This window comes from Brachyhypopomus gauderio, unplaced genomic scaffold (assembly GCF_052324685.1).
Source record: "Brachyhypopomus gauderio isolate BG-103 unplaced genomic scaffold, BGAUD_0.2 sc113, whole genome shotgun sequence".
Lineage (NCBI taxonomy): Eukaryota > Metazoa > Chordata > Actinopteri > Gymnotiformes > Hypopomidae > Brachyhypopomus > Brachyhypopomus gauderio.
In genome coordinates, this window is record NW_027506934.1 from 579,784 (window position 1) to 602,500 (window position 22,717).

The following is a 22,717-nucleotide window of genomic DNA, read 5'->3' on the forward strand; positions in this document are numbered from 1 at the left end:
GATTTCAAGAGAGCTTTACAATGATACCCATGATGACAGGGTATAAATAATGGTAGCTGTGGTTCATGCTCTATAATGATGCTAACTTTTCATGAATTTAGAAAAAATCTATAGGCGCATCCAGACAAAGTTTAGATAAATAAACACCTAAATGTTTAACTTGGACATTTTCTTTTGTGTGTGTGTCTGTGTGAGAGCATTCGAGAAAGATGTACAGTATGCATGTGTATGCTAAATTAAAAAAATAACTTGAAACAAAGTGAATGTCACGTAGGGCTACGCCCCCTCTCCTAGCTGTCACTCCGGGTTCCCTTGTGTCTGCGTTTACTTGCCTGTTGATCCCGCCCTGCTCGTTTGTTACCCCGTCTTCCCATTGTCTTCCACGCCCATGTCATCAGTGCTGTCACCTGGTCCTTGTCTAGTTCTGTGTATAATAGTCCCTGTGTCTCCCATGTCTGTATCGGCCTTTTTGTTCTCTCCGTTGTTTTCCTGTTCGCCGTATTGCTGCCGTTCAGTGAGTCCTCCTTGTTGTGTTTTGCCATGTCTGTCCGTATTTCGTGTTCTGATTGCCTGCCCAATATGACCCCTGCCTGCTACTACGACTCTGCCTTTGGAATTTCCTTGAATAAATCTCACTCTCCTCAGCGTTTTTGTCCGCCTCCGTGTTCTGCCTTGCGCAGATCGTTACAGTGAATAAATGAGTATGTGGTCTTTTTAATAAGTAATCTTTTTACTTTGATTGGAAGTATTTTTTTTTGTTTGAGTAAATAAAAAATGTTGTTGATATTAAATTAAAATATAGGATTTCAACTGAATCATAAATATAATTGGAGAAAAATTTATAAATTTAGATGTAACAAATTAGAGTAAATTTTTTAAGTTGGTCCAAAGTATCATTTTTTTTCAGTGTATACGGACTGTATTTACGTTGTTTTATGGACATTGGAAGGTGAGATATTGAGGTTTGGCCGCATCTCTCTTAGAATCCAATGGTGCTCACGCCAAACTCAAGGATGATGGTGTCAGGAATGTTCCTGAAATTGTGGCAGAGACTTACATCTGTATGTACTGTAGGTTATACATGTTTGTGTTGGGGATGATGGGGTCGTTAAATTAAACTCTTCTTCTTAAAGTCTTGATAGTAGGTTATGGCAGTCATGGTCTGGTGGTTAGGGATCTGGTCTTGTGACCAGAGGGTCGTGGGTTCGATTCTCAGACCTGAGGCCATGACTGAGGTGCCCCTGAGCAAGGCCCTTAACCCTCAATTGCTCACTTGTATAAAAAAAAATGAGATAAAATGTAAGTCGCCCTGGATAAGGGCGTCTGTCAAATGCCGTAAATGTTATAGTCACCACAGTATAGCCTATTTGAGAAAGGATAGTTGGTCCCAACAAGACTTTTGTAACTTAAAAAAAATAATTTTAAAGACCTCAGCTGAACTTTTTACCTTATTTCATACCTAAAATGATTTAAAATGGTGTTGTTGATAAAGGTTCTGTTGATTAATGCATCTGTAGCAAATGTCTTAACATGGTTGAGTGTCAGGAGGTCAGAAAATACAACAAACTGGTGCAAATCATTCACAAGTGGACCGAACCACCATGCAGTCATATGACACTGTAGTATACACATAGTACACACTATATTGCAGAATACACCATGCAGTCATATGACACTGTAGTATACACATAGTACACGCTATACTGCAGAATACACCATGCAGTCATATGACACTGTAGTATACACATAGTACACACTATACTGCAGAATACACCATGCAGTCATATGACACTGTAGTATACACATAGTACACACTATACTGCAGAATACACCATGCAGTCATATGACACTGCAGTGGCGTGCACAGACATTTTGGGGGGCAAGTGCTGAGGGGTGAAGGGCACTTTTTAGCGCACGTGGAACACTTCATTATAAGTTATGTTGAGCGGGGTTGGCGAACGTAAGTTGTTGAACGGGGGGGGGGGGGGGGGGGTTATGGGGGGGGTTGGCGAATGTAAGTTGTTGAGCGGGGGGGTTTGTGGCGAACGTAAGTCCGCTGAAGACGCTTCCTTCCACTCGCTGAGCTGAACTGCTGCTGCAGTAAAATGATTAAAAAAAAGGGCACTTTCGTTGTAAAGGGCACTTTCGTTGATAAAGGGCAGCACCTGAGGTCTATGTGTGCACGCCACTGTGACACTGTAGTATACACATAGTAGACACTATACTGCAGAATACACCATGCAGTCATATGACACTGTAGTATACGCAGTAGACACTATACTGCAGAATACACCATGCAGTCATATGACACTGTAGTATACACATAGTAGACACTATACTGCAGAATACACGATGCAGTCATATGACACTGTACTATACACATAGTAGACACTATACTGCAGAATACACCATGCAGTCATATGACACTGTACTATACACATAGTTAGGGGTGACCTGCAATAGTCGCTGATTCGACTATAGTCGACTAAACCCCCTAGTCGACTATGAACGAGACGAGACACGAGACTGGGTTCACGAGATCCGAGACGAGACGAGATTTTAAGAACACTAAAATTACAAATTATGTGACTGGACAACAGACTTTTATTTAACTTTTATTTAACTTTAAACATGCATTTTGAAATGTTTTATTATAACTCTTAACATGCATTATGTAAGAGACTGAAAAGTCCGTCGTAAAGCAGTTTTCGTCGTTAAGCGTGACCCTAGATTTAGATACGCTTTGACCGTAAATACAGTATAGAAAAAAACTAACAATGTTCTCGTGCGTACAGCGTGAGAAAGAGCGATCGCGTTGCTGAGATGGACTTATCGTACACAACACTCCACTACACTCCACAGTTCCTCCAGAAATAAAATTAAAAGTCGGTGGTAACTCCGGTCCGTTGTTATCCAGACCCGTATTATGTACAAAACAAAAAGTTCTTCTCTGTCAATACAGAGTGCAAATAGTGCAAACAGAGCCTGACCAAGTATGTCTCTGAATTTGCTGCAACTACACTGCCATGTTCATTTTTAATAATATTAGCATCCCCACACTGCTCCCGATATTCTTTACTGTCTCAACTTGCCAAAGCGCCGTTCTGTCCCTGCTACCTCTGTTCAAGTGAGATATGTTGATTTGAGTACTGAGCTTTGGTGCTGCTGTAAATGTCTCTGCATCCTGCTCGTATTAGTCGCGGTGTACGGCATTATTTTCATACAATGTTTGCATATGGCCCGTGTCTTATCAGTCACTCTCTTGCCATTTATCATTTCCTCCGGGTTCCCAAAATGCTGCCAAACAAACGATTTGAAAGTAGCGGGGGCATCTTCAATAGTAATACCTGTATTTTCCCACGTCATTCTGACGTCATCAAATCTCGTGAGACAGATTTTTAACGCGACAAGAAATCTCGCGGAGTTGCGTCTCGTGAGATCACGAGACCCAAGATCTCGTCACACCCCTAACGCATAGTATACACTATACTGCAGAATACACCATGCAGTCATATGACACTGTAGTATACGCATAGTAGACACTATACTGCATAATACAGTGGGTTCCAGTATACAGTATATATGACACTGTAGTATACGCATAGTAGACACTATACTGCAGACAAGGACGGATTAAGGATAGTCTGGGCCCCTGGGCAAAGAGTTGAGTTTAAAGAGTTTAATTGGCTTGCTCACTGGGGGCTAGGACTCGGCACTTGTAAAGCTGCTTTGTGACAACAACTGTTGTAAAAAGCTATATAAATTAAATTTTGATTGATTGAGTTGCACAGGCACAGTCAAAAAAAGTTTAAGTGCTATGTAGACATTTGGAAAGGTTGACTGTAAATTCAAATTTATCATGGTTTTGAGCATTTTACTAGGATGTTTTTCTTTTTCTGTTATGAATGATATGTATTGTATCAATTCATCAGCCAAGCACATGTTCAGATCTGAAGGATATGCTGCAGCGAGTGAGTTCGCCTTTAAAGTGAGCTCACTGTTGGACATATTATCAGGCATGAAAAGAACATCAAATAGCTCAGTTAAGTGTGTATATGCATTCAAACGGTGGTTGAGACAGGACACAAGTTTGGCAATGACAACATTGAAAGTTTCGATCTGAAACTTGTCCTTTCCTTTAAATGATACACCTGGCTCTGCACTATCATCAGACATAATTTTGCGCTTCTTTGTACGCTGGAGGTCATGCTTGTACTCTTGGGAGACAGCAGTGGTGACATTTAAAGCTGTCCCTTCAAACACCTCAAAGTTATCTCTCTGTGCTGCCACAAAGTCTCGTAAAGACAAGAGAAGTTGTGTAGCTGTACATATGTCAACATAATGCTTCTGCAGCTGCATGCTTGTGGCTTGGAACCTCTGTAGTATTGTGTCCCAGAAGTATGCCATAAAGGACATCTCCAATGTGTCCAATTTGTCACAGAGTGCAGAGGCTTCACTTAGAGTTACACATTTCTCCTCCATATCTTTAGATATATCATTCAATGCCTCTCTCAGTTGTGCATAATATTTCCAAAGAGCCTTAGTTGACTCAGCTTGTGTACTCCATCGAGTACCTGACAGTGATTTCAGTGTGAGTTTGATATCAGTATCACTGAAAACCTTTCCCCACCTGTGTGTAGATGATGCACAAAATGTGTACATTGCCTGTACAAAGTCAAAAAAATGTCCAGCTTCTGGGCTACTGTCAACAGCATTGACACCAACTAAATTCAGTGAATGTGCTGCACAGGGGACATAATAAATCAAATGGTTTCTTTGTTTAAGATGAGCTTGGACTCCATTGTACTTTCCCGACATGTTACTTCCATCATCATATGACTGGCCCCTACAGTTGGATAAGTCTAGGCCCAGATTCTCCACCATAGCAAAGACACACTATGCCAAACTGTCCCCACTATGGTTTTCAATAGGCTCAAAAGCTAGAAAACGCTCAACTACATGTCCGTCATTATTAACAAACCTGAAAATAAAAGTAAGTTGGTCCACATGAGCAAGGTCTGGAATGGAGTCAACTATAACAGAGAAGTATTTTGATTCTTTGATCTCATTAACAATTGCCTGCTTTGTTCTCTGTCCCATCAAATGGATAAATTCTTCACACACTGTTGATGATAAGTAGGACACAGAACCTTTTCCCTTACCTCCAAACCTTTGGAGGTGCTCAGGAATGGGTGTAACGTAGCTCGCGCTACGGAGCGAGGAGACGGACACAATCGCTGAGAGGAGCGAGATTTATTAAAGGGAATACCATTCTCGTCGTCAGAAAGCCAGGCAGGGTCGATCACAGGAGGGCAGTCCGAATAACAGAGGAACACAGGCATACTGAACAGACGGGGGAACAAAGACAACTCACGAGCAAGATAATACAGCTAACAGAAAAGCACGAAGCGACAGCATGAACAAATGGAAAGACAAAATCACGGATGACACGACTGGGGAATGACGGGACTTATATACACAGAACTAAACTAGGGACAGGTGATGACAATGACACAGGGGCGTGGTAACAAACGAGGAATCAAATAAACGAGCAGGGCGGGACAAACAGGCAGGGAACACGGACATGAGGGAACCCAGAGTGACAGCTACGAGAGGGGGCGTTGCCCTACGTGACAATGGGTCAAATTTGGATAAGAGTTCTATGATGCCCAAAAAATTACCATTGTGGGCTGATCCTAATAGCTCATCATCTCCGCTGAAAGCAAATCCCCTCTGCCCCAAAAACTGGATGACTGCAACAACTCTTTTCAAAACTTCCCGCCAGTATTGTCTTTCTGCATCAATTTGTTTGACAAATGTAACAGGGTGACAGGTGCAGCAGACGCAGAAGAATCTGTGGTGCTGTGGAATATTTAATGTCCATAACACAGCAATAACAATCACACTCAGTGAAATGAAGCAAAGCCAGACACACACAGCAATAGGCAGAATCAAGCTAAACTAGGCACAGAGTCCATGACTTGGCAGTCAGAGAGAGGCAGCAGAAGACGATGCAGCACACTCACTCCTCAAGGATCAAGAACGCACAGCGATGACTGGCTGGTCCTGTGGGCTGAAGTAGGGAGTGAGGGTGATGAGGGACAGGGGCCTGTGATTATGGAGTATGCAGGTGAATTGGAAAGTGTGAGTAGTTGTGTAGAGGAATGTGTGGAATGTGAAGTGGGCGGCTCCTCTGTGGGGCTGGACCATCCTACCATGACAAACACAAACAGGTAAAACAGGTAAAGGTGAGATGGGTGAGGCCTAAACTGAAAGTAAAGAATAAAGAATCAACTTACGAATGTAGGTCTGTGACATATGACGGTGAGTTTATTAACACTTATACTAAGAAATGTTATATTATGTACAAAATATATTGTTTAATGTTCTAATGATAAAGGGGCATAATCCAGTCTGAATATGTACGAATCGATACATTCGTATCTGAATATGTACATCTCGAGTCTTATTGTGAGATGACAAATGGCTGAATTGAAAATGTATAAAACTGTGCAGACTCTAAACCCCATAAATGTTAAAGATCTTCAAGGTCATTTTAGTCAGTCCTCTCATATGTGACCTATTATGCCTGTAGAATGATAGAAACCAGAGGAGCTGTAACAGCTTTCGTCATCCTGAAAGGAATATCTCTGACTTTAAATGACACTTTCTTTTCTGGAAGATTTTATGGAAAATCTTATCAGAACATTGGTAAAAAAAAAAACTAAGAAAAGAAAACAATAGTTATATAAGTTGCCAAAAGATGGTGCTAGTGTTATCACAAGTGTCAGTCAAGAAAGCATTTAAGTACATGTACAAAACTGTACAGAATCTGAAAAGTGTCATGAACCACATGTCTATGAAAAAAAGTTTTCTTTTTCTTTCCTGTAGTGTTACTGGGCTTCTGTTAGGGAGAGACTCATCCTGCAGTGACATCAGGTTCATTATAATCAGTGTTTCAGTGTCCTGCTCCTCCTCTTTATGATGAACTGTTGACAGGGAGCAGAGAGCAGCATCTCCAGTGTCCAGCTGTGTGTGTGTGAAGAGGAACAACTCCATGATGGACTCTCATATCTCCAGCAGTGGAGGAGGAACCTCTGACCCAAAGTGAGGAGCTTTACATCAGCACTTAATCTGAGGAAACAGGAAGAGGGAATATTCAGGATAAATGAGATGTAGTGAAGGATGTAATTACTCAACACTTTCCTCATCTTCATCAGGGTGAAGAGAGCATCATCTTCAGTACCCAGCTGTGTGTTAATGAAGAGTGAATCATCTCCAGTACCCAGCTGTGTGTCTATGAAGAGTGAATCATCTCCAGTACCCAGCTGTGTGTCTATGAAGAGTGAATCATCTCCAGTACCCAGCTGTGTGTCTATGAAGAGTGAATCATCTCCAGTACCCAGCTGTGTGTCTATGAAGAGTGACTGGTCCATGCATCAGCCTCCTGGATTCAGTAGTGGACCTGTGACCTCTGACCCACAGTGAGTGACACATTATACACAGACTAAAAGTATTTTAAGTCTTCATTCTCCACATGTTCCTCTGTCTCTCCCTGCTCAGTTCTTGCGTATGTGTGAAGGGACTAAATATTTGTGGTTCCTTAGTCCCACATTAGAGCCAGTACCACTGAATTATCCTTAAACAAATAAGAAACATAGTAATAAAAAAATAAAGAAGACAGTCTCCAAGATCACTTGATGAGAATGACAGGTCCCACTTTATTGTAGATCAACGTTGGTGTACAGTTGAGTCTCTCCCCAACATGAAAGTCTCCAGGGCTCAGAGGAGCACTAATGTTTATTCATACGGTATATTCTGTAACGAGGTGACAGATGCAGCAGACACAGGAGGTGGTGCTGGGTCGACTTTAATGTCCATTTCCATCATAGACACAGCACAACTCAAAGCAGTTAAATGCAGTTGAAATACAAGGGATCAGAGGAGCGGATAGCGCTCTGAACTCTGAAGAGAGTCAATCAATCTTGACCTTTAACGGATAAAGAGGGCGACTGGAAATGAGTGACAGGTGCAGGAATGAAGAGAACTGATCAGTAGGCGGGGCTTGTGATCTATGGAGTAAACGGGAGGTGGAGTGTTGTGAAGTGGGCGGATCCCCTGAGGAGCTGGACCGGCCTACCGTGACATATTCTAATCAGATACACATTGCCCCTCCTACTCTATTTACATATCTGCTTTAGATTCTTCCACCATTATGTCCAATCATCATGACTAGCTGTGTGTCTATGAAGAGTAACATGTACAAGGATGAGCCTCTTAACTTTAGCAGTGGACCTGTGACCTCTGACCTACAGTGAGTGATACATTAGTGACAGTTTTTAACAAAACATTCACTTCTAAATATGTATTGTTGAGGGCTTTAAACTTCTACCTACCACTTTAGCCCAGCATGTTCGTTTGATGGGAAGGAGATAGCAGGAACCACCATACCAAAATTATAGCAATAACAAAAAGGCCTTTATTAAAACAGAGATATCTCTGGGGATCTCACATTCTAACATTTACATCAGAGACCCAACAAGTGTTCGTACATGCCGTCTTTATATATGATTTCTCCGCCCCCAAACGCTCAGCTCTTCCATACCTTACATAGTATTGTTCTTCAAGCATACAATACTTCTCTTTCTTCTCTGCAATCCCAACATGGACATATGGTTCCTGTGTATGGACTGATAGGCCGGCAAGAGGCCACCATTCATGAAGATGCTGTAAATTCATATTTCCCCAACGTCGGCACAATCAGGCCTACGCCTTCTGCTTTTTAGATCTCACTCTACAGTGTGGTTTCATAACATCCTCTCCCAGGGTTCACAGCTCGGACACATCTTAGACAGTGGTTACATTTTACTTCTACCCTAAACAATGATTACACTTCACTTCTTTTAAACAGTGGTTACATTTCGCTTCTGTATTATGTTAAAAGAATAAACAAAGCATGTGTTAATTGCTACGCAAAAAACCCAAAATCACAACAGTATTTATTGAAGTCAAACTATTGTATTTAGTTTGTGGAGAACAGGATTACAATTTGAATCACCATTACGAGAGTAAACACGATGAGAAATACAAGAACTAGACTGATTCAGAACTGCAAGTTTTTTCTAATAAAGTGTCTAGTGTGTACCAGTACAACGTGTTTCTAATAAAGTGTCTAGTGTGTACCGGTACAAGGTGTTTCTAATAAAGTGTCTAGTGTGTACCGGTACAAGGTGTTTCTAATAAAGTGAGGCACTATTCACATAAACATTATTCTACATCACCAGAGTTAAAGTCAGGTGCAGGTTCTCTGTGTTGGTTCTACTGTCACTACAGCATTTGGGTTCAGTGTCCCTCAGTCTGGGAGTCCAGTGAACCGTGACATGTTCAAGTGTGTTGGGTTATTACACATGTATCATCATCATCATCATCATGTACCTGAATATAACATGTATTCATGAATGTAACATGTAGTCATGAATGTAACATATATATGAATTCATGTCTATAAAATGTAGATTTTGCATTCAAGTTGTTGTTCTGTTTGTCCACAGTGCCCAAAAGAAACCTGTAACGATTTCTAAAGACAAACTGGAGTCAGTATTCAAGGTGTGTGTGTGTGTGTGTGTGTGTGTATATGTGTGTGTGTGTGTGTGTGTGTGTGTGTGTGTGTGTGTGTGTGTGTAGGGTGTCATGCTGAGCTCCACCCTCTCCTGTCAATCTGTCTGTTTGGTCCCTCTAGCCCTGCCCAGCCTTTCCCTGTTTATACTTCCCATGTGTTTTTCATGCCTGTCTGTCCCTCCTTCCATTCAGTAACTCCACCCTGAGATTATCAGTCCCACCTCTTCACAGTTGACTTCTCTTGTTAGTCTGTCCTATTTAAGCTCTGTTGATTCTCTTATTCTGTGGTTTTTCTTGTATTGGGAGATATTGTATTATGTTCTTGCTTGAGCTCTGTGGTTGTATTCTGTGTATGTGGATTGTGTTTATTGTGTGTGTGGGAGAAGGGTCTTATCATTAGTGTTTACATCACAGATCATTTATAAAACTTTATAAAACTACCTACAATTGAAACTTTATATTTATTATATTATAATATAACATATTATATATATTGACATTTGTACTTAAACTTTTGTACGTTTTGTATTTAAGCCATAATGTTCACAGGACCACCCAGTTCCTCTCAGTTCAGTCCTCTCTTGTGTTTAATGGATTATCCTGTGTTATAATCATCTGTCTGTAACACTGTAGTTTTACTGATACTGTTTATTCAGGAGCTGGAGCACAAAATCATCTCTCTGGTGAAAAATGAGCTGAAGAGATTCAAGAATCTACTGAGTCCAGATTACCCAGCATGCACTGAGAGACAGGTGGAGAATGAGGAGGATCAGAGCAGTGTCAGAGAGGGGGCGATGAAGATCACACTGCACGTCCTGAGGAACATGAACCAGACAGACTTCGCTAACACACTAGAGACCAGTAAGAGCTCTGGGTCATGACATCATAACATCACTTTATTACTTCAGAGGGAGGACACTGTTGGTGAATCTCAGTTCACAATGAGGATCTTAAATCAGTGTTGGTCTGTCCTCAGTTGACCTCCCTTCAGTGTAGTCTGCTCAGGTGCAGACTCAAGACTCTCCTACATTTATCACTGTTGTCATGTGATTGTAGAATGTTGAAGTTTTGAGGATACATTGTTATTCTTTAGAACTGAGATTTGACCAATCAGATTTGACCACAGGTCACTGTCTCATGATATCATACACATGTGTGTTTTCTATTTCCCTCCATAGTCTCTCAGATGTCCAGTCTGCTAGTTGTAGGTCTCCTCAGTCAGGTGACAGTTACCAGTGTGTGTGGTGGAATTTCAGCGGGTGTAATGACTTCCTCCATCAACACATGTGTTATCCATGTCATTATTGATACCCAGACACTTTAACCATCCTCTAATTTAACACTTACAGTATTTCAATTTCCTGAATGTATCATGGCCAATCTATGGGGACTAAAAATCTATTCATAGTGATGAATTAATGTTCAATTTATATAGCGCCTTTCAAGATACTCAAGGTCGCTTTACAATTTTAACACAAGTCTTACACAACCAATCACACACCAGCGAGAAGTGTACTCTCCACAGGAATCCACAGCCCCCTGGGGGACTGTAATAATGATGTATTTTCTTGTATTTCCTGTGATGAGTCTGTTATGATTTATCCTAAGGACATTAACATGTGTGGTGTTGTCTTCCTCTTTATCAGAACTGGTCCCTGCTTGCTACAGAAAACTCAAATCCAAACTGAGGAAAAAATGTCAGAAAATTAATGAAGGAATCTCACAGCATGGAACCACAACACTTCTGAATGTGATCTACACAGAGCTCTACATCACAGAGGGAGGGAGTGGAGAGGTCAATAATGAACATGAGGTGAGACAGATTGAGACAACATCTAGGAGACCAGCAACACAGGAGACACCCATCAAATGCAGTGACATCTTTAGACCCTTACCAGGACAAGACAAAGTCATCAGAACTGTGCTGACTAAAGGAGTGGCTGGAATTGGTAAAACAGTCTCAGTGCAGAAGTTCATACTGGACTGGTCTGAAGGAAATGTAAATCAGGATGTTCTCTTCATATTTCCACTTCCTTTTAGGGAGCTGAATTTGATGAAGGAGAAAAAGCTCAGTCTGGTGCAGCTTCTTCATTGTTTTTTTCCAGAAACACGTGAATTAAAACCAACTCACTATAAACACTACAAAATTCTGTTCATCTTTGATGGTCTGGATGAGTGTCGTCTTCCTCTAGATTTCCAGAACAATGACAGTGTGTGGGATGTAACAGAGTCGACCTCAGTGGATGTGCTGCTGACAAACCTCATCAAGGGGAATCTGCTTCCCTCTGCTCTCCTCTGGATAACCTCTCGACCAGCAGCAGCCAATCAGATCCCTCCTGAGAGTGTTGACCAGGTAACAGAGGTACGAGGGTTCAGTGGTCCTCAGAAAGAGGAGTACTTCAGGAAGAGAATCAGAGACCAGAGTCTGGCCAATAGAATCATCTCACACATGAAGTCATCAAGAAGTCTCTACATCATGTGTCACATTCCAGTCTTCTGTTGGATTGCAGCCACTGTTCTAGAGAGGATGTTGGGTGAAGCAGAGAGTGGAGAGATCCCCAAGACTCTGACTCAGATGTACACACACTTCCTGATCTTTCACATCAAACACAAGGACCAAAAGTATGAACAGAAAAGTGACACTGACCCTCAACAAACTAGAAAACATTTGGCACTGGGAAAACTGGCTTTCCAACAGCTGGATAAAGGCAACCTGATCTTCGATGAGGACGACCTGAGAAACAGTGGCATTGATGTCAGAGAAATGTCAGTGTATTCAGGAATGTGCACTCAGATCTTCAGAGAGGAGTTTGGTCTACAGCTGGGGAAGGTGTTCAGCTTTGTACATCTGAGTGTTTATGAGTTTCTGGCTGCTTTATATGTATTTATTACCTTCATCTCCACCAACACGAATGTGCTGAAACAGCAACAACCTGGATTGGTCAAAAACACATTGTCTGACTTCCTCAACAGTGCAGTGGACAAGGCCTTACAGAGTCAGAATGGACACCTGGACCTTTTCCTCCGCTTCCTTCTGGGTCTCTCACTGGAGTCCAATCAGACTCTCTTACGAGGTCTACTGACACAGACAGGAAGCAGCTTTCACTGCAAAGAGGAAACGTTCAGGTACATCAAGAAGAAGATCAGGGAGAATCCCTCTTCAGAGAAATTCATCAATCTCTTCCACTGTCTGAATGAACTGAATGATCATTCTCTAGTACAGGAAGTCCAAACATACCTGAGCAGAGGAGGTGACACTCGTCTCCGTGAAGACAGGCTCTCTCCTGCTCAGTGGTCAGCTCTGGTGTTTGTGTTGCTGAACTCAGAAGAGGAGCGGGATGAGTTTGACCTGAGCAATGTCCCATTAGAGGAATGTCTACTGAGACTGCTGCCAGTGATCAAAGCATCCAGAAAAGTCATGTGAGTATTTTCATTCAGAGATTCACAGTGGACATGAAAAAGAGAGTGAGAGAAATTTAGAGAGAGAAGGGTAGAGAGGCCCTACATTAAAAACAGAAAGAAGATTTGAGAGAGAAGAGTAGAGCACCTGCATTAAAAAGAGATAGAAAAAAAGAGAGAGAAAAGAAGAGAGACCCAAGAACAATTTCACAAGATACTGACACCACTTGATGAGGTTATTTATCAGGACACTTTTCTTGTGGTAATATCTTTTAATTTCACATACACATATGACAAATACCCCAATATAAAAAATGAACATTGATCTGGGCCGGCCTACCATGACAAATATTAAGATAAGACAAAGATGTATGTCCTTTTAAAAAGTCCATTTCCTTTTAAAAAGGGGAGGGGGGGAAGGGGGGCGCTGCCTCTGTGCCCTGGGGTGTGGGGCCCTTGGTGCGGGGGTAGCAGGTGCTGGCCCTCAGCGGAGTGGCTGGCCTCCCCTGCGGGGCTGGGTGGCGGGGCCCGGTGTCTGGGACCGCCCGACCCCGTGCTGGGGCCCTGCCTGCTGCCGATCCTTGCTGGTCCAGCCATTTGCCCCCACCATGGAGGGTGTGTTAGTTTGGATGAATGTGTGTCTTTGTCTTTGTCTCTTTTTGTATAGGTGGATGAATGTGTACGTGTTGGGGTGGGGAGGGGGGTATATATGAGTGTGTGTGTATATATTGGGGTGAATGTGTAAGTACATTTGTGGGTGTATACATGTCCGTAAGAGTGTAACCCAAAGATTTTATTTAATACCATAAACAACATTGTAGCTCCACCTCCTGTAGCACTGCCATGTCTTTCAGTCAATGACTGTAATAGGTTTCATGCATTTTTTGTGGAGAAGGTCATGGACATTAGGTCCAGCATTAAGCCAGTGGCGGGTGTTTCCTCTTCTAGCCGCCCACCTTCTCTTACTGTTTTGGATTCCTTTCAGCCTATCAGCTTAGCAGATCTGCTGGATGTCATTGTGAGGCTAAAGCCATCAAGTAGCTCAGTGGATGTGATACCCTCTTCATTATTGTTGAAGGTCTTACCTACCGTTGTCCCTGCTATATTGGCCATTGTAAATTCCTCACTGTTAACAGGTTGCTTTCCTTCTTATTTTAAACACGCCACTGTTCAGCCTCTTTTAAAGAAATCAAATTTAGACCAGACTGTGCTTAAGAACTATAGGCCTATATCTAAGCTTCCTTTCTTATACAAAATCTTAGAGAAGGTGGTGGCAAACCAACTGATTACAGTTTTGGAAAATCACAATTGCTACGACTCTTTACAATCTGGGTTTCGGAAGAGGCATTCTACAGAGACTGCTCTCCTGAGGGTCTCAAATGATCTTTTAATGTCTGCTGATGTCGGTGACTGCTCTGTGTTGGTGCTGCTGGATCTCAGTTCTGCGTTTGATACCATCGATCATGAAATACTGATAAATAGGTTACGTGACTGGGTGGGCATATCTGGAACAGCACTTGATTGGTTTATTTCTTATCTGTCTGGGAGAAGTTTCTCAGTTACAATGGGAGATTACACGTCTGAGGTAACCCCATTAACCTGTGGGGTTCCACAGGGTTCAGTTTTAGGGCCTTTGTTGTTTTCTTTGTACATGTTACCTTTGGAGCAGATTTTAAATAATTTAAATATTTCTTATCATTTATTTGCTGATGATATTCAGCTTTATTTCTCTTTTAAACCAAGTGAGGTTCATAGTTTGTCTAGGCTATTAGATTGTCTTCAATCAATCAGAGAATGGACCTCAAATAACTTCCTACAGCTAAATGACAACAAGACTGAGGTATTGATCATTGCTCCCGAAAGGCTTAATCAAACAATTAAGTAAAATCTTGGGTTTCTTTCCTCTGCTGTCCACTCTAGTCTCCGAAATCTGGGAGTTATTTTCGATCAGTCTTTAGCATTTGATTCTCATCTTAAACAGCTGTCAAGATCCTGTTTCTTCCACTTGAGAAATATCAGTAAACTGAGATCTATGGTTTCAACAGCAGATCTAGAGATGCTAATCCATGCGTTTATTTCATCTCGCATAGACTACTGTAATGCCTTGTTTTCATCTCTCAGTGTGTCAGCTCGTGGACGTTTACAGATAATTCAAAACGCTGCAGCGAGGTTACTGACCAAGTCAAGCAGACGGTCTCACATAACACCCATTTTAAAATCCTTGCACTGGCTTCCTGTAGATTTCAGGATCCAGTTCAAGATTTTAACTTTGACATACAGAGCACTACACAACACAGCTCCTATGTATGTCGCTGACCTGCTCCACTCCTGCACTTCATCGCGATCACTCAGGTCAAACAACCTGAGTTTACTGTCTGTGCCACGCTCACGTCTAAAGACTCGTGGAGACTGAGCATTTAAGGTGGTTGCTCCAAAACTGTGGAACACACTTCCTCCACATTTAAGATCAGCTGACTCTGTGGATACTTTTAAAAAACAGCTAAAGACTCTCCTTTTTACGCAGGCATTTAGTTAGTGGTGGAGGTTGCAGCCCTTGTCCTTGTGCACTGTATTTCATTTCTGTTTTATAGTGTGTGTTTTTGTGTTTTTATTTTGTTATTTTATTTTATTTTATTTTCTGTTGTAAAACACTTTGTGGCTTGTGCCTGTGAGAAGTGCTATATAAATACATTTTACTTACTTACTTACTTACTTACTATATGGGTGTGGGTGAATGTGTGTGGGAGTGTATGTTTGTGTGGATGTATATGTGCGTGTGGGTGTATATATGTGGGTGAGTGTGTGTGTGTGTATGTATGTGTATATGGATGTGTGTAGGTGTATACATAATGAGGGTGTATATAAGGGTGTGTATGTATGTATGTAGGGGTGTATATAAGGGGGTGAATGTAAATATTTTGAGTGTATGTGTGAGGACAGCTGGTTCTGGGTCTGGGGCTTGTCGTGCCCGGTCCTCTCCCGGCTGCTCCCCTGTGGTTACTTCTCCCCTTTTTTCTGTCTTTTCCCTTTTTATTTTCTCTCCCCCTCTTTTCTCTTCTCCTCTTTTCTATATTCTATCTTCTTATGGTCCACCTAAGAAGATTGTTATCACTATTGCACTGTAATATATAGAATTGTACCGAGCCCGTAAGGTGACATCATGTAAAAAAATAATAACGCGTGGTCACGACTTACTAACGTGTGCGAACGAGATAATTAACGCGTGCGAACGAGATAATTAACGCATGCGAACAAGATAATTAAGTATTACTTTATATAAAGCCAGGTTTACCTTCCTTGGGCAGGCAGTTAGTGCACATCCCCTCCCTGGGATCTGCTTGCTTTGCTGTGAAAAAATTAACTTTGTTGCCGCACGTGAAAGGCGACACTAGTATCTCGTTCCCACGCCTTAATGATCTCGTTCCCACGCGTTAATTATCTCGTTCCCACGCCTTAAATATCTCGTTGGCACGCGTTAGTAAGTCGTGGCCACGTGTTAGTAAGTCGTTGGCACGTGTTAGTAAGTTGTGGCCACGCGTTATTATATTTTTTACATGATGTCACCTTAAGGGCTCCGTAGAATTGTTATCATTTGATCTGTACATAAAAACAAATTTGTCCTCCAAAGATGGGGGGTGGAGGTGGAGGAAGTTTTATTACTTCATTCCAAATATTTCCTGTTAAAGTTAACTACATGAACACACACACACACACACACACACACACACACACAAACAGACACACACTCCTACATAGAGCCTACATATTAATCGCAGACGCACACAGACTGAAACACACTTTGTTTATTGAAGTAAATGGAGGCAACAACTGGGCAGAGAGATCCAGATGTAATCCAAAGGCAATGTCAGAAAACCAGTCCAGGTCATGTATACACAAAAAGAAGAAAAAACAGTCAGAGGTACAAAAAGGGAGAATCCAGGAGAGCAGTGAACTAGACAAACTGGGTTAAACCATGAAGAGAATAGAATGCAGGAAAAAAACGTTATGTATGCTTTCAAAATGTCAGCAATACTTCAGAAAGAGTTTAGTGAGTGTCCTGAAATATATAATAGCCTATGATGAGAACCAGGTGTGAACTAGTACTAAGGGGGGGAGGAACGGGTCAGACGACGTGGGGCATTCTGGGAGTTGCAGTCTCCAGGGTTGAGCTGCATGACAGATACAGAGGATAATTTAATCAGCAGTTCACATTCTGGAATCCAGCATCATCTGATTGATCTACATTTTGTACTGTATTTACTCCTTTACAGACTGTCTGGCTGTGGTCTCACTGAGGAGTCTTGCAAATCTCTCACATCAGTTCTACAAACAGAAAACTCACTGAAAGAGCTGGAGATTAATAATAATAACCTAAAAGATTCAGGAGTGGAGCAGCTCTGTGCTGGACTGAAGAGTTCAAACTGTAAACTGGAGATTCTCAGGTGAGTTTTCTGTCAATTTAATCTGGAATGGAAACAGTAAAGTGTGGTGACACTACAGGGTTTTAATACATTTTAAAATATTTATGTACTTTTAAAACGTCAATTTCCTTTTAAAAATAATAAACTTTCTTTGAGTACACTATAAAAAATCCTACCACAAGGAAATGCAAGACAATTTCAGGCTTTTTTCTTTATTCCAAATATTTCCTGTTAAATTTAATCAGCAGTTTACATTCTGGAATCCAGCATCATCTGATTGATCTGTATTTTGTACTGTATTTACTCCTTTACAGACTGTCTCTCTGTGGTCTCACTGAGGATACTTGCAAATCTCTCACATCAGTTCTACAAACAGAAAACTCACTGAAACAGCTGGAGATTAATAACAATGACCTAAAAGATTCAGGAGTGGAGCAGCTCTGTGCTGGACTGAAGAGTTCAAACTGTAAACTGGAGATTCTCAGGTGAGTTTTCTGTCAATTTAATCTGGAATGGAAACAGTGAAGTGTGGTGACACTACAGGGTTTTAATACATTTTAAAATATTTATGTACTTTTAAAACGTCAATTTCCTATTAAAAATAATAAACTTTCTTTGAGTACACTATAAAAAATCCTACCACAATGAAATGCAAGACAATTTCAGGCTTTTTTTCTTTATTCCAAATATTGCAAAACTGTAAAATTTAAATACATGAACTACATTTCATTGACTGAGTCCTTGTCCAAATGTATGTGCGTATTTATGGAAACACACACTCCTACACACCGCTGAACAGACACACTCCTACACAGACCTGACTGAAACACACAGCTTGTAAAACAGCTGTGCCCCAAGTGTCTTATTAATGTTCCAAATCCAGACGTCCACAACCACAGTACTGTGAAAGAAAATGTAGCAATATCTTATATTTATATATAATAAAAAAAATTTATATATATATATATATATATATATACATATATCTTAATATTTCATTTACACATATGACAAATACCCCAATAATAAAATGACATGTAATGAAAATCCCACATTTTCAGTGCTTGTGCACACACATTTGACAACATTATATCAAAGTTCAGAACTAAACAGGTTAGGATTATTAGGTTTAATATTGTGGAGGGTGATTGGTGGTGTAGGATCATATGTGAGGAATGGATATGAGACCTCACCATGTCAGTAGTTTATTATAAAGCACAGGGTGAAGCCTCCACTTTAGTTACTGGCCTCTCTAGCGCCCCATACTGGCTGCTCTACAAATGCATCTCCCTCACTGTCTTTCTCCTTCTTTTTCCCTCCTTTCTGCAGATTGTCTGGTTGTTTGGTCACAGAGGAAGGCTGTTCTTCTCTGGCTTCAGCTCTGAGTTCAAACCCCTCCCACCTGAAAGAACTGGATCTGACTTACAACCACCCAGGAGACTCAGGAGTGAAGCTGCTCTCTGCTAGACTGGAGGATCCCCACTGTAGATTGGACACACTCAGGTATGTAGGAATCCCCTTAAACACCCTGTGTGTGAACACACACTCCAAATGTGTGAAGAACAATGTCATACATAGAAACAGCACACATGACACACACATGGTCTTATTCCTAAAATACATACAGTATCATACATGACACCAGAGGCAGCTCATCAGTAGGGGGCGCTGGGGTGCCGCCCTCATCAAATTATCCAGATAAAAAATGTTACTTAGACATATGAACTTATGTAAATTATATATTGCAAAAGTATTATGAAACTAGTAACACTGACAATTATCGTACATTTAAAAAAAGATAATAATTCTATCTAGATGTAAGCACAGGTGGTCACACCTGCTTGGCATTGCTGCCTGACGCACCATCGACGGTGCCATTGTGTGAGCTGCAGGGTCGTCAGCTGGGGGGGGCACCCTTCACTGATGTTTCACTCCATTATCCCCCAGAACATCTCTGGGTGGTGGAGCAGCGACAGGGACGTCTCCCTGCCGCCCCCTGCAGCCTGCTGAAGGATCCATATTCACCCCACTCTCTGACCCCAGCGTTATTATTGTTGTGTGTGGAATGAGTCGCAGGGGACTGTGCATGTCAGGGACGTCCATCTCCCTGAATCAAGCACAAGTACTGACCACATACCAGAACGTCTCCCTCAAGAGCTTCTTTCCCCCATGTGCCATCCTTCTTTCTGAGCCACAGCCAGAAGCTCCCTTCCTCACCCTCTTCTGCAGGATTGTGAATAGCTCACCTCCTGTTAGGGCCTGTGACACCCAGAGTTTTCAGTAGCCTCTGTGTGGATGTCCCAGTGAAGCCTCTGCATCCGACCTCCACTGGGAAGATGAATGGTCTCCACTCAGCTTGTGAGCACGTTGCTGCCAGCTCTGCGTACTTGTCCTTCTTCCGTTCGTACGAGGACTCCATGTGCTCCTCCCATGGGACTGTCAGCTCTACCATGACGACGGCTTTGGCAGGTGCTGACCAGAGCACGATGTCTGGGCGCAAGGATGTTATAGTAATCTCTGCTGGGAATTTCAGTTGGCGGCTAAGGTCGGCTGCCAACTGCCACTCACTTCCTAGCGACAGGAGCGACCGCTCGATCCCCGTGCTGCGCCGTGCTGTCGTCCCTGGCCTGGTAAACTGGATCCACATCGGGGAGGTGGGTAGGCTTGCTGACCGGTTTACCTGCTGTCTGCGGGCTTCCAGGATCTCTGCAAGCTTGCGCAGGACCTTGTCATGCTGCCACCTGTACCTTCCCTGTGACAGCGCTGTCTTGCTTCCGGAGAGGATGTGCTTTAGGGTTGGACTTGGGAAACTACAGAGATGGCCATGTTCTTCTGTGCCAAACCAGGTGAGAAGGTTCCGGGGGCTCGGTAAGGTTTCGTATGTGGCCCTAATCCGAAAGCTCAGTCTTGCCTGGGGAGTTCTCCACAAATCAGCCCAAGTGATGGTTCTATTTAGCACAGTCTCCCAAGTAGTCCATCTGCCTTGCTGTTGCTGGCTCACTGCTGTAATCTTGTATGTTTCCTCCTCCATCTTAGCAACTTCAGAGATCACAAGATCCTTCCTCTCCTTCCTGGTCGCTTTGGACCAGCTCTTTGGTGCTACTGCCCATCCCAGACCAGATTTGCCCAACTGTGTAGCACCAACGATCTCCTGGTGCTTCAGCCGTTCCACTGCCTGGTCAACTGCTTGGGATGCATTCCACTTCCGTCCAGTGCGAATCTGAGGGTTGGCAGCTCGAATTGCCGGGTCCGTGGAGTCTCTCAGTTCGAAGTGGAGTCTCACCTTCTCCTTTTGTCCACTGAATGTCTGTGACATTATATGTGTACCGTATACTTCCTGTGTGTGGGGCGCTGGACTAATGGGTGTCTATGTAGGTCCTTAAACTTTTGTCAAGCATGTGATCTGGAGAAGCTCTTTAATTGGTTGCCTTAAAGTTTGCTGCGAGACAGAGAGCTGTACCCCGGACACACCTACTTTTATCATTAGCCTATCAGTATAGTTAATTATTGATCCTGGAATAATCTTTAAAGGTTTTGACTCCACACACAAGGCAGTGAATGTAATCTGTGAAGTTTAGACCCTATAGAGCAGGGGTGGGCAATTAATTTTTCAAGGGGCCACACGAGAAACCTGAATTGTGTCAGAGGGCCACACAAACGAAAATGACATCATCGCGGTGGCTCCGCCCACCTCGCGCAAACTTCCGCTATCAGCGGAGGCGTTTATACTTGGCGTGTCATATTCTGTGCAGTGTTGTCCGAAACGATGTGTGTTAGTATAAAGAAGTATCCTTCAAAAACAGGGGAACATTTACCTGACCAATTTTAATGTTGTTTTTTGTTTCAGATTTGAAAAGTGCTGGAATTTAGGCTAAATACTTGAAAATGTTTGAAATTGTAACTACTTAGTTTCACAACAAATAGCCATCTGAATGAACAGTTTTCTTGTATTACGTTAACAAATACGAGCCTCTTGTAATTCCAGGATGAAACATGAGAGAACGTGAAGACGTTAAGATTGGGCGTTTTGAAAATAAACAACCATTAAATAATGTGATAAAAAAGCGAATTATTTCGAATCATTTCGAGTATATGTATAAATATTTAACTTCATTAAGTTTAACATGCTGGGAAATATTGAAATGGACCTTTAAAGTGACGTACAAGTGCTTTATTTCCACTTTGTAAAGGTGTATGAACCCTGCAAACATGACTTTGTTCATTGCGCTGAAGTGCGGCGCGCGAATCGACAGCGCGCAAGGCGGGTGGAGCCACCGCGATTACGTCATTTCGGAAAACCCTGAGTTTTCGTTAACTCTGAGTTTACTTACCCGGTTTCGTCACTGAATCCGCGTTCTGGAATACCCCCCTGTTCAGTCAGCTATTTGTTGTGAATCGAAATACAGTTACAATTTCACGTACTTTAGCCTAAGTTCGAACACTTTTCAAACCTGGAACACAATGCAACATTAAAATTGGTCACGTAAATGTTCTGCCGCTCGCGGAGGTGTGTGGAGTCGCGCGCTACGTTCACTCGTGAAAGTATAAATTCAGCCTTAACTTGTCGCTAATCACTACAGTGTTTCTACTTCAGGCACAGCTCACACACACGCACGTACGTCCACACGGAATTAACACAAACGTAGCGCTTTCAAAATAAAAGCGTCACAGTTGTGTTACACGCACGGCATAGATATTTGTTTCATTTATGATTGGCCTCTCGCGGGCCGGACAGGGACGCACAACGGGCCGGATGTGGCCCGCGGGTCGTAGTTTGCCCAGGTCTGCTATAGAGGTATGTGTGTGTGTGTGGGACAGACAGTTCAGTTATCTAGGTGCATGTTTGTGTGTGAGTAATAGAGCTTTCTTCCTCTATTTCTATATTTCTCTCAGGACACAGCCTTCAGAATAAAAAATAACTGTGTGTGTGTGTGTGTGTGTGTGTTCTTTAGGGTGGATCATGCAGGGAAGATCAGTCTCAAACCAGGACTAAGAAAATGTAAGCAGCAGTTATGTAGTTAATACACACACACTCACACACGTACACACACACACACACACATACATTTATTCACACACACACACACATATACACACACACACATATATACACACACACACTCACACACACAGATATACACACACACACATACACACACAAACACACACACACACACACACACACACACAGTATTTGTGTGGTCTCCTCTAATGTCTCTTCTTGTGTACAGATGCGTGTGAGCTCACACTGGACCCAAACACAGCACACACACGTCTCT

General features: G+C 42.3%; 1 protein-coding gene across 8 annotated transcripts in view; it reads left to right on the forward strand.

Annotated features, from left to right (window-relative positions):
- The window catches only part of LOC143497843 (NACHT, LRR and PYD domains-containing protein 3-like), a 91,270-nt gene that overhangs the window by 67,616 nt on the left and 937 nt on the right, over positions 1-22,717 (forward strand). For 4 of the 8 annotated variants that reach the window (XM_076993432.1, XM_076993433.1, XM_076993434.1 and 1 more), the window contains exons 5-11: positions 10,275-10,479; positions 11,265-13,038; positions 17,289-17,459; positions 17,753-17,923; positions 18,768-18,941; positions 22,391-22,437; positions 22,670-22,717. The exon at positions 22,670-22,717 is cut by the window's right edge and continues 937 nt beyond it. The exons of 1 other annotated variant lie outside the window; for it this stretch is intronic. In XM_076993432.1, coding sequence (XP_076849547.1) covers positions 10,275-10,479; positions 11,265-13,038; positions 17,289-17,459; positions 17,753-17,923; positions 18,768-18,941; positions 22,391-22,437; positions 22,670-22,717 — 2,590 coding nt within the window. Of the gene's footprint in view, positions 1-6,263; positions 6,325-6,891; positions 7,108-7,220; positions 7,485-9,551; positions 9,607-10,274; positions 10,480-11,264; positions 13,039-17,288; positions 17,460-17,752; positions 17,924-18,767; positions 18,942-22,390; positions 22,438-22,669 lie in introns of those variants that run through there. 3 more of the 8 variants (XM_076993428.1, XM_076993437.1, XM_076993429.1) reach the window with 2 other exon arrangements.